The 12,493-nt window shown below is 36.1% G+C and overlaps 1 protein-coding gene across 2 annotated transcripts in view; it reads right to left on the bottom strand.

Annotated features, from left to right (window-relative positions):
* Positions 1-12,493, bottom strand: part of MACC1 (MET transcriptional regulator MACC1) — a 64,649-nt gene that overhangs the window by 6,210 nt on the left and 45,946 nt on the right. For both annotated transcript variants that reach the window (XM_059395703.1, XM_059395702.1), the window contains exon 5: positions 1,706-1,927. In XM_059395703.1, the coding sequence (XP_059251686.1) occupies positions 1,715-1,927 (213 nt within the window). In that variant the 3' untranslated portion in view covers positions 1,706-1,714. The remainder of the gene's footprint in view (positions 1-1,705; positions 1,928-12,493) is intronic.

The raw sequence follows: 12,493 nt of genomic DNA, 5'->3' as shown, positions 1-12,493 counted from the left end.
TTTGCCAGCATAACAAATACCCCAGGGTAGGTGTATTAAAAGCTCTAAAAAGATTCTGCTTTTACTTTTTAGCCAAATGGACATGTTTTATTCAGGATCCCCAAACAAAATTCTTATTCAGTTCATTATATTACCATTGAGGGTGTGTCTTTCCTTCCTTCATTTTTTCTCCCTTTTAGGCCTGTTCTACTGGCTCCCTGAATCTCCTAAGCCCCAACTTCTGCCTGAGGACCTACCTCTTCTACCCTCCCAGACCAGAAGCAGTGCCTGATCTCCTTAGGGCTCATCATTTCTTTCCAAGAGCAAACATGCCTGATCCTTCGGATTCCTGTGATGGCTCTCCATATATCTGTCAACCTGTCCCTTGCAGTTTTTATTACAGATCCAATTTTACCTTTAACTGTATGTTTTAAATCTTTGTCTCTCTCTGTCACTTGGCAGTACTGAAGTCAGGGATCATGTTTCTTCTACTGTAAACCCCAAGCATCTATGTGCCTGCCTCAAAGTAGGTACACACATTCTATCTCTTGATTAAGTGACAATAAATAAATGACTGTCCAAAACACAACGCTGGCAGATGGCCAAAGGATTTAACATATGAGTAAGCACAAAACATCTTTTTGTGAGCTCTAGTTAGCATTTGTACTGGCCTAAATTACTGGGTAGTCTCTGTTTTCCAAAAGCTTTATGAAATGCTCTGGTAAACACACACACACACACACACACACACACACACACACACACATACAGACATACACACACACACGTTTACATGAGCCTTCACCTACAGAGATATCAGTGTTTTCGGTGGTTAAGACTGCTACACTCAACAGTGATAAATCAGTTTCCTAAAAACTAATTATTACTGATAAAAAATCCCTGAGATTTTAAGAACTACTCCACACTATGATCCTGAAAAAAAGTCCAAGTTTGGCAGGATTAGCTCTGTCCCAAAATGCTGGAAAAAGATGGTGAAAACTATAGTTCGTGGATGCAGACTGGAAAAATACGGCAAGCTTCCCTTAAAATGAAGTAGCTACCCTGTCCCTATAAGTTTTAATATGCACTTTTAATTTTTACTATTTTGCTATGTACTATGGTTTTTAGAAAGATAAATAAAACCAGGTTTTGCAGACAGAAAACTTACTTCACATTGCCAAATAGCCCTGAGTGTCCTCTCTAGTCCTTAGTCTCTTCAGATAAAAAATGGGAAGAATGTTAGCACACTCCACTGAGATATAAAAGATATCAAATATAAAAAACTTATAGCCCTGTGCCTGTCCACAGAGTATGTGTTTGCTTCTCCTCTCTCTTGACCTGCCTACTGGTAAAATTCCAGTGTTTACCCTGGGAGCCTCTAGTTTATCTGGGTATCTGTGTAATTATGCTAACAGTCATTTGTTTTAACTTAAATAAATGAAAAATAACTTTGAAAGTGACAGAGGGCTTTATTTTCCTCGCAACAACGGAACAGCTTAATGTTTGCATTTGAAACATATATAAAAATACATATTTGATTATAAAACCTATCTTTGAATTTTGTGTTAGGCTGTGCTTTCACCAGGGAAAAGATACTTTTTCAAACTTGAAAAATATAAGTAATACTTTTCTGAGATTCTTTTCTCACACACACACACACACACACACACACACACACACACACTCATGTTCCCCCTACCATTTTCCCTTCCTCCCCAGAACATACCCTTCAGTTTTATACTTCATCAGAAGTTGAGAATGCAGTTGCTCTCAAAAACTCTAAGGAATGTATTAGTATTAAAGCTCCAGTTAAGTCTCGCCACTGTTTGGTCACAGGATTTTTCATTCTGTCCAAAGCTGATTGAAGATCTTGTAACACGTCTCTGTAGCTGTTTCCATGGTGAGCACCCCAAGTATAGAGAAAATCATAGGCAGGTTTCCACATCATCTACAAAGAAAAAAAAAATTAGACTGGAGTAGGGGGGAAGTAAAGCAGAGAAGAAGATAGATGCTTTTTTAAAAAGAAGTTTTAAAAGCCTCTTAAGACATTTTAAAAAATGGAATACCAATTATGTGTGGATTTACTTAATATCATAAAAAATGTTTTAGTAAGTATCACTTCCCTCGTATATCCCTGTATTTCTAAACCTGGAGGTTTTTAAAATAATGACTATAAGTAAGGCCCATTTTTTTTCCTTGATCCATCATCTAAACATTGTATATTACCTTAATCTGAATATAAAATTCCTTGCACAATTTTTTGATAACATTGAGATGTTACCGAGATAAATTTCTCACTCTCTGAGAGCCTTTTAAGGTAAAAGTAATGACTCTTTTATTGTAATAGTATCTGCGGTGAGCTTTATGACACCACATATCAGAGAAGGAACTATATGGTGTATTTAATTCTTTAAGTAAGTCATTTTACTTGAGCAAGTCTATAAACAAGGAAAAATGTACCTTCATGATCAAGTCAAAAGGAAAGCAAAAATACAGTTCTCTAATTAAAAAGAAAATAATTTAATGAATCACTTTATGACCAAAAGAAAGATCAATATTGAATACTTATTTATGCTTTCCCTGAGCACCTACCCGTGCCAATGACATCATTGTTTCCATAGAAATAAATGTACGTCAAAGAGGAACTTCATGTTCAAGCATGTATGTAATGGTAACCAAGGCAACCAGGCTCAGGGAGAATAAAGACAAAGGCTGAACAAACAAGACAAATTGTAGAACACACACACACACAGAAACACAACCAGCTTAAAATAAATTTTCTCTAAGAAAATGAAAAAATGAACCATGCACTTATAATTGGAATATTTGTAATACAAGATTTATTTGGGTTCACTAAACTCATTCATTTGTGATTTTATCACTTGCAAAATGCAGGAACACAGACTATGAGCTCAATATTATGTAGAGCTGCCCTCTTAAAATAGAGCCTCCATTAACAGTAATATCACATGAAGTAGGGCCTTGGGATATAATTTTTTACCCTGCTTTGATAGCCTCATATACTCTACAATTGAAATTAAAAGAATGAAAGACCTAAATAAGGAGTTTTGTTGTATTTCAATTCAATCTACATAAGAGGCTAGGCATTGAACCCAAAAGACAGTTTGATGTTATTTGTCCAAATTGGCATTCCTGAGAAACCACAAGTAGTCATAGCTTCACCTCTCTTAATGAAGCTTGACTCGGCATGGTACCAAATGGAAAATGATTACCAAAGTTATATCATGTTCAGGTGGTCACAGCGCATCATTCCAAATGGTCTCAGATTTTTTATGTAAGATTTACCCTCTCCAATCAGGCTTATAAAGAACTGACTGTATCTTCCATCACTGATAGACTGTGAATGAGGTGTTCTTTCATCTATTTTTCTGAACACTCACTTTGAAACCAAACCTTCCAATTACTGGTTACCACAAATAGCTCAGCAATAGAAAATGAGTTGAGGCATATAACAGAGCCTTTTTTTTTTTTTTTTGGCAGATTCAATCTTGTCTGTCACTGCTCAGAGGCAAAGATGCACTAAACAAGCAGATTAATTTGTAGTCAATATATTCTAACCCTCTGCAAAAGCTTTGAAACCTGTATTCTATGTTGCATTCATTTAAAATTCCTTGATGCCCAACTAGTTGGCACATTAATTTTCAAGTTGTCAGATGTTGTTTAAAATAATGATGTTTATAGCCAAAGTCTTCTAAGATTTTATGCTAACTCCTTTAGTAAGTGAATGATCAAAAAAAGATGCATTTGAAGATATTTTATAATAAATAGCAACTGGGAACATTTTGGTACCAAGATGATGGCATATATCAAAAAAAAAAAAAAAAAAAAAACCAAACAAACCAGATGTCTCTTAAAGAATCACAGTGGGTAATTTTCACGTTGTGCACTCTTCTGTGTGCAGAGTCAGAGTAACTTCATAGAGGCAGCCAAAATGGCTACACTGCCTTTCCTGGCAGAAAAACTCTGCAAACTCTGCATCACACATCTTGCTGCAGCACGGCGGATTGCTATGTATAGAAAAGCCTTGAGGCATATTCAATCATGCATCAGTCCCTGGGTGTTATCTGAAGCAAGAAAGGTACCCAGGTGATGCAGGAATTGGAAACTACATATTCAGAAGAAGTCCAATGATACAGTTATCTACTCACTTATGCAGAGAGCCATATAATGTTCTCACATTTGGCAATTTTAACGATAGAACATTTCAGTCAGCTCTTTCAATTCAGAGAAATTTGGAGTGCTTTCTGAGCCTGGACCCTAATTAAGACATCTGAAAGTGTAAAAGGACTTCCCAGGACTACTCTGAATTAGTCAGAAAAGCAAGGAGGTATATTGCTTTAACTCACTGAGGAGTCTCTGGAGTCTAATCCATAAACTACATAGAAATGGGTACAACAGCTCTGGGCTGAAAACACTAGGGCAATGGTGAATTTCATGACTTATACTACAATGAGTATATATTGCATTCCATTTTTGTTTCTCTTTGCAGCAAACTAAACCTGAATATCCCTTTAGTGTGAATCTGATCTGCTACATAAAACATCATTCATGGCCCTCAATAGAGATAACAGAGAAAGACTAATGTAGCACAAACACAATGAATATATTCAAGATGCATTGTTGTTCATTAATTAATTATATCACTTATTAAATCAAGAAATTTTGAGCAGCTACCACTACAAAGAATTTTGTTACAGAAAGGAATAAAATGATGAGTATGGCATGGCTGGATTTTAGAAGCTCTTAGTACAGAAGGGAGAGAGATATTTGTGCAAACTCTGGCCCAATGTATGATTAGACAGGATTTGGTCACTACTAACAGTTAAGAAAAACTCAAAAAATTACTTTCATATTTTCATTTAGTGTAATTAAAAAATGATAGTCCCATTGATTGAGAAGCTTTATGGTATAATAGAAAGAAAGACAGGTTTTGGTGTCAGAGTTCTGGGTTGACCTCTGAGTTACATTCCCTGTTGGATGGGTCAATTTGAGTAAATTAATCCAAGTATCTGAGCTTTGTATTTTGCACTCTATAAAATATAGAAAATAATTTCCAGGTTTATGTCCAAAGCACCTCCTGAAATGTCTGGTGTATAGTTTGCATTTAACACATTTTAATAGGATATGAATGGGTAATTTGGGGATAAGAGAAAGATTAGGAATCTAGCTTTAGCCTTACTGCATATGAGGTGAAGGAGGAAGTATCTCTAGCTTCAGTAAGACATTAGAATAGAGATACGACCTCCAGGGAGCAGCCAAGAGTTAGTGATGATGAAATCATGAATGGCGGAAAATGCCAGGGAAGAAAATGAAGGGATGGAAAATTTAACCCTCAATTAAGTCTACAGTTAGGGATCACGAATAAGAAATAGAAGCAATAAAAAGACGGAGAGAACCTGGTGTCAGAGTAATAGAAAATGAAGTAGGGTACTTTATGGTGCAAAAGTCAAGGACCGATAGCATCCCAGAAAAGACATTCAGCTCACAGCAGCTTCTTAGAGCCTGTTGTTCCCATAATCTCCCAACTGCAAGTTCAGTGACACCAGATGGAGAGGTCACAATCATCAGTGTTAGGAGTTTTTACACCATGCCTTACAAAGCATGACAAAAATCCAGCTTCCATCAATGCAATAAATAATCAGCTGTCCTTTTGTGGCATAGCTATGTGATATTTGACTCAAGTCCTTAAATATTTACACTTTTATTTCTTCGGCACTTCTTTCTATGCCATTCTACGTTCCTTATTCAGCAAGTGAACACGTACTATCGAAGGCAAAGACAAAAGGGAAAACTTGCGTACATTAATTTAACTACAGACTTCATGAAACTGTGTCCAAAAATACATTAAAAGCCAAAGTATTTTCAGCTTTGTAATCATTAAAGAGGAAATGAAGTTACTTTTTTCTGGAAATGTTTGAATGAATAAAATAAGTAAAATAAACAATTTTCTTTCCAGGATGACCTAAGTCCTCCAAAAGCTGGAAGTGACTGTGGACTGCTTAGCTCTCTTCCAGGTTTATGTTATCTTCTATCTCTTCAGCTGTTTGAAATAGCTCTCCTGCTGAAATAGTTCTCCCGCTCGTGTTCAGTGTTATGATTTAAGGGATGATATGCCGAATCTCTGCACTAATGCTTAAACAAATCAAAAGTTGAGCATGCTCCTGAGAGTTTGTTTTTGCTGAATTTTTCTTAACCACAAAACAAATTCTCACAGCTTTCTCATCACTGTTACAGTTACTGGACACACAGGCCTCACTCTGACTCCCTCACTCTTAGATTTTTTTGAAGGTTAACTTCCTGATGTTATGGGTTCATCTTTGACTAGGAAACATGAGGCTGAGAAAAGCTTGGAGCTGTTAATTTCTCAGAGGTGTGTTTTGATCTCCCTCTGTAAGCAGCAGCAGCAGCAGTAAGCGTTTAACCTAGTGAAGGTTAGTAGTTTCCAAAGTCCTGGCATTTGTGTAAAAGAATTATATCTTTGGTTTATCTTCTAGGTATTAAAGGACAAAGAAAAGAGTAAAAGAACAATAAAAGAAGTAGTGAGATGTTAAAAGAAATGAAACAGGAATAAAGATTTAAAGAATAGTTTTCCAAATTTAGAGAGCTTGGTCCCAGAAGCCAATAAGACTCATTAGATAATGCTCTAGATAATGAAATGCAACATGAATAAAAGCAATTCAGATCTGAACACAGCATTCTATGTCTTTTTTTAGCTTGTAAAACATGAATAGCATAAAGAATGCAATTGGTTAACTACATTTGGATAATTACATTTTGCCACATTAAAAGATTCATAACCCACCTACTTTCCTCATAAAACTCTAGGAGCAATGTCTCATTTTAAGTATAATTAGCTGAAGAAGTATTAAGGCAAATTTGCCTTATTAACGATTATTGCATGTGTTCTATATTCAGTACATCATCTTTAATATTCAAGTGGGCATTCTATCACCTGTAATTCATAACTACCTAAATATTGTTGAAGATGAGGCTACAATTATCTTCAGAAAGAAAGGAGGCTAACATATTATGGGGGGGTCCCTATTTCTTCAGAAAGGAGATGGTGCTTGATTCTCTTAGAAAATTCTCTTTGCATACATCCAGCTCCATTTGGTCTAGGAATAACCACCTGAATCATCAGGGATTAAACATAAGCCACAGGAAGACGGAGGACACACTCCTTGCCAGTGCATCTACTCAGAACAGTCTAACATCTCAGGAGAACCTACTGGACAAGCCATTCTCACTATGTCACTAACTCACTAACCAGGAACATAAGTCAGGTCACCTAGCTATAAATTCAGGGCATTTCATTAAAGTATAGCCACGGATTTATTTCAATGTTAAGCAGATTTACATCTTAATATATTCAATGTTAAAAGCTGATTTACATGTTAGCTGGACTCTGGTCATCCAAAATTCCTTGCTGTTTGTGATCCCTCAAAATAAACCTTAATAAAAAAAGAATCTAAAAAAAATTTAAATCTAAATCAAATATTGATGTCTCTAAATTCATTTTAAGATATCTTTATAATATTTAACTAATATTTATTAATATGATTATTATTTCTACTTGATTTTCAGTGTGTAATAAGACATATAAAGTAGAATTAAACCAAAGATCATGCAAATATGGTAATAAATTCCACTACAATGTGATTTTTTTCTTTATTTCATTTTCAAAAAATGGAGTATCTTTTGAAATTAAAGATGGCAGCAACAAGCATTATAGTATTGTACAAAATAGACTATGATAATCAAAATATTATGTCACTGTGCCAAATACCTAGCACAAATAATGCAGAATTAAGCAATTATTCTACACATTTTACCACTGGCAGATGAATTTCCACATAACACTTTCCCGTTTTTTAAGAAATTATAAATGTATCTCTTTCTGTAAAAACCCATCAAACCACACATTCAGGTACCAAGGCTAGAAGGGGACAATACCACATCCTTGTAAGCAGAATCTAGGACTTGCTGTGTGAGCCAGAAAATCACAAGAATTCAAGGACATGCCTTTCATCTTTTGCAAGAGATATTTTCCAAGGAAAATTAAATGTTGTTAAACTGGTTTAAAAAAAAAAAAAAACTGAACAGCCAAGATTTTTTTTGTCATTTATTCCCACGCATTATCATTCTGCCAGTTTCTCAGAAGAGAAACCTTGAAATCATTGCTGACTTTTACCTTACCTATAATATTCTTTTTTTTTCTTAAGATTTTATTTATTTATTTGACAGAGAGGGATCACAAGTAGGTGAGAGTCAGGCAGAGAGAGAGAGGAGGAAGCAGGCTCCCTGCCAAACAGAGAGCCCAATGCAGGACTCTATCCCAGGACCCTGAGATCACGACCTGAGGCGAAGGCAGAGGCTTAACCCGCTGAGCCACCCAGGCACCCTTCCCTTATCTATATTCTTTCTACAGTTACTCTCAGCCATATTACTAAAAACTTACTATACTTTATTTCCTTTTCTAAAATCACTCAGAATCACACAGTTGTCAAATTCACCTCTTAGTCAAAATAATAGATAATATATATTTAGTTATTGCAAAGGGCAAATCATTGTTTCAAATATTTCACATATATTGTTTCATTTACTCCTCCAAATGTCTGATGAGCAAGATAGTATTTTTTACCTCATTTTACAATTTAAAAAAAAAAGAAAAAAAAACTTCTAGAAATGTCCAGTAACTTGCTGAAGTTCTTAGGGCTAATAGATGATACAGGTGGACAAGGAATCCAGACCAGGAATCTTAACCACTTGCTCTGGCAGTCATTAAAGACTCTATTGACTCCAAATATATGTCGCTCTGACCAATATTTCCACCCATATCTTCCAATATTTACTAAAATGTTCTTCCCTCCAGTCTTCATATTCTCCTCAGTAGTCTCTAGAAGTCATTGGTATCCAGAAGCACTGAAATCCCCTTCCAATCCTTTCCCATTATTCAAATGCTACCCATCCTTCAAAGCAAGGATGTGTCTGCTGACAGCTTTTTCCCACTTTGATCTTCTTTTATTTAGTTAATTCTGAAAGGAGTTATCATCTATTGTGCAAAGTGGATACAACTGTGTGTAAAACATATCTGGGTCTGGATCCCAGTTCTATACTTAATAACCATGTAATTCTGGATAATTTACATAAATGCATTCACTATCAGCATATTGTGAAAAGTCAATAGTTAGAATGGCTTCTTTACAAAGTCTATTAAAATAAATGGGATACAGTAAAGAAAATGTTCATAATGATTAGGCGACACACAGTAAACATGCAATAAACTGCAACAACTATTACCATTTTCATTTTCATTTATTTCAGCATCAAATCATATGCCTCTTTAAAATAAAACACCTCAAATATTTAGGTGCCTGGGTGACTCAGTCATTTAAGCAACTGACCCTTGATTTTGGATAAGGTCATGATCTCAGAGTCGTAGGATTGAGCCCCACATCTGGCTCTGTGCTGGGCATGGAACCTGTTTAAGATTCTCTCTCCCTCTTCCTCTGCCCCTGACTACCCCCCTCTCTCTCTTAAAAAAATAAATAATAAATACAAGTTTATCTCAATTCCCAGGCCAAATAAAATTTGGCTTAGAGAGAAAAAAAGTCACATATTTCATTCTGTCTGTGATTTTTGTAGCTCCTAATGCTCCAGTGTTAAGAACTGATAGTCCTAGTAAATGTGTTAAGTGTACAGATGAATTAAATACTGAGAGTAAGGATTCAGAGGAAATATACTAAATAAGTAGGAAGAATTCCATATAGAATTTTTATTCATCTATAAAAATAAATAAAATTAACTGTTTGAGGAATAACTACTTTGTCATTTTGATCTAGACCTACAATAAAGTGCTTGGAGCACTATAGCTGGCAGGCAAAAATGAGGAGGGACAAAGTTATAGCTAGAAGATAAAACAGAAAATCAGATCCTCACTGATTGAGTGTTGACTACAAAAAGACTTATAAATACACAGTGCCAGTCATAACTCTATAGGTGAGTAGTTTCTGATATGAGAATAAATTACAATTAGCAATGCTGACTTCCTCGGGCTTCCATAGTTAGGGTGGCCCATTCTGGCAGGTCAGAAATAAAAAATCAGCCTTGACACGCTTATTTGTGTCAGTGGCTGAGGTGGAGCCCAGTAGGGTAGAAGGTAATTTGATTAGAAGAAGTGATGTTTTAGTGTCCTTGGTAAATAATTGCTCTTATTGAATGAGATGGAAAGAGCATATCCTTTATTGTTAGGCAGGTGCCGATGGAAGACAGTTGCTAGGAAATGTGTCATATATACTATTAATCCCCAGAAGGATAGATAGAAAGTATGCAATTTAGGCCAGAGAATATCTTAGCTCTGACATCCCCAGCATTTCCTCTTGTAAAATCCAATTTTCTTTAAATAGGTTATTTTTCTAGTATTTTGTTGATTTTGTTTTTTGAGTTAAAGCTCTAAATACCTTCAGAAAAACTCCAATGAATTTTCATTAACTTTCACAGGAGAACCTTGGCAATGATTAAACACCTCTATATAGCATAAATGTATTTTCTTCTCAAAAGAAATACTCTGACAAACATACTGCCCTCAGAATCAGATTCCAAGTTTTGCTTTTATGTAGAAAATGAAATTTCACTAGAAAAGTTGAGTAACATTTTTTATAACTAAGGGAGATAGTTAGTTTAAAAGTGACACTCTCAGAAGTCTCCAGAGAAAAGGTTCTCTTTTTTCACTATTTTTAAAAAAGATTTTATTTATTTGACAGGGAGAGAGAGAGAGAAAGCGGAAGCAGGCAGGGTAGCAGACGGGGAGAGGGAGAAGCAGGCCTCCTGCTGAGCACAGAGCCTAGGTGGGACTCAAATTGTAGGTCCCTTGGATCATGACCTGAGCTGAAGGCAGACACTCAAGCAACTAAACCACCCAGGCACCCCCAGAGAGAAGCTTTTCTTTTTCACCTCATAAAAGAATGAGAAATGGGCAAAAGTACTCAAGGAAAAATCTGACATACTATGAATAATCTCTATTCTTTAATTGGATTGAAGTTTAATGAAAATGTAAAGGCAAATTTTGGTAGTATCATATGACAGCTTGAAAAAAGAAAAAGAAAAAGTGAAATGAGTCCTTTAACCCCCACAGTCCTGACTACATCTGGCCCTGCCACTCAGCCACCATGGTGGATTTGGTGTGGGTGGGCAGAGTATAGTTAAAGTACAAGGGCCCCAAAGCCAAAGTCTATGCTCCAAGCCTGGTTCTAAGAGTTCCTAGCTCTATATGTTTAAGCAAGTTACTTAGCCTCTCTGCATCTTAGATAGTATTAGTATCTGCCCCAAAGTTTTTGTTGAAAGGATTAAATAAGGATTAATTTTTGTGATGCTCTTGGAGCAGTGTCTGGCCCACAGTAAGTGCCAGATAACTGTCTTTGAGATAGAATAAAAATAGAAGTAAAGGAAAAGGGAGAAATTGAAGAAGAAGTAAAGTGAGTGAAAGAGCCCAATTGTAGACATTGGCACACATAGAGAGGAATTGCTGGGAAGTGTGCCCTCTGAGGAAGTGAGATAAAGGAAAGGGAAGCCGCATGGGAACGAACCACCAGGCCTCATATCTCCCTGCCCCGATGCTGGTTCCCTCCCTCTGCACACTCTACCCAGAACTAATATCAGCATGTTTTGAAATCATTTCTTGACTTGTAAACTGATCATATTTAAAAATAAGCTCCTTCCTGAGAGAAAAATAATTGTACAGCTGTAAAAAAATTAGCATACATTTACCCTTTGGTTTAAGTGGCCTAACAGGTAAAGACTCCTCTAAGTTGGGATATACCATGCATAATTTTCTAAGCATTTAATAACACAGATCAGAGTGATGATTGTTAGCCTTGCCACAGTTAGTTGAATGATAACCTCTAGAAAGACATCTAGGAACTTCCCTTCCTGCTTCTGAGTATTTTATCAAACTCAGACATAGACTTAGTCATTTGTGATTTGGACTGTGCAAAAGTGAATAATGGAAAAGTAGGCTGTTTGTTGGCTTCCATCAAGATTTGGGAGAAGACAAAATATAAACAATCACAGTTAGAGAGAAGTTAGATGTTTAAGAAACCTGAGAGAGTAAGTAACTCTCTGGTAAATAATTCTCAAGAAAACCTTTTTTTAAAACAAAGCCTTACTAAGAAAAAAAAGTCTGGCTTTCAACTAGGCAACTTTTTAAAAATGAATCATTTTTTTTTTAAAGATTTTTATGTATTTATTTGACAGACAAAGATCACAAGCAGGCAGAGAAGCAGGCAGAGAGAGAGGAGGAAGCAGGCTCCCTGCTGAGCAGAGAGCCCGATGCGGAACTCAATCCCAGGACCCTGAGATCATGACCTGAGCCGAAGGCAGCGGTTTAACCCACTGAGCCACCCAGGCGCCCCTAAAAATGAATCATTTTTAAAGTAGTTTTAGGTTCACAGAAAAATTGAGAGGAAAGTATAGAGATTTCCCATGTATATCCCAC

Source organism: Mustela nigripes, chromosome 4 (assembly GCF_022355385.1).
Source record: "Mustela nigripes isolate SB6536 chromosome 4, MUSNIG.SB6536, whole genome shotgun sequence".
In the NCBI taxonomy this organism is placed as follows: Eukaryota; Metazoa; Chordata; class Mammalia; order Carnivora; family Mustelidae; genus Mustela; species Mustela nigripes.
This window is presented reverse-complemented; position numbering and strand designations above follow the sequence as displayed.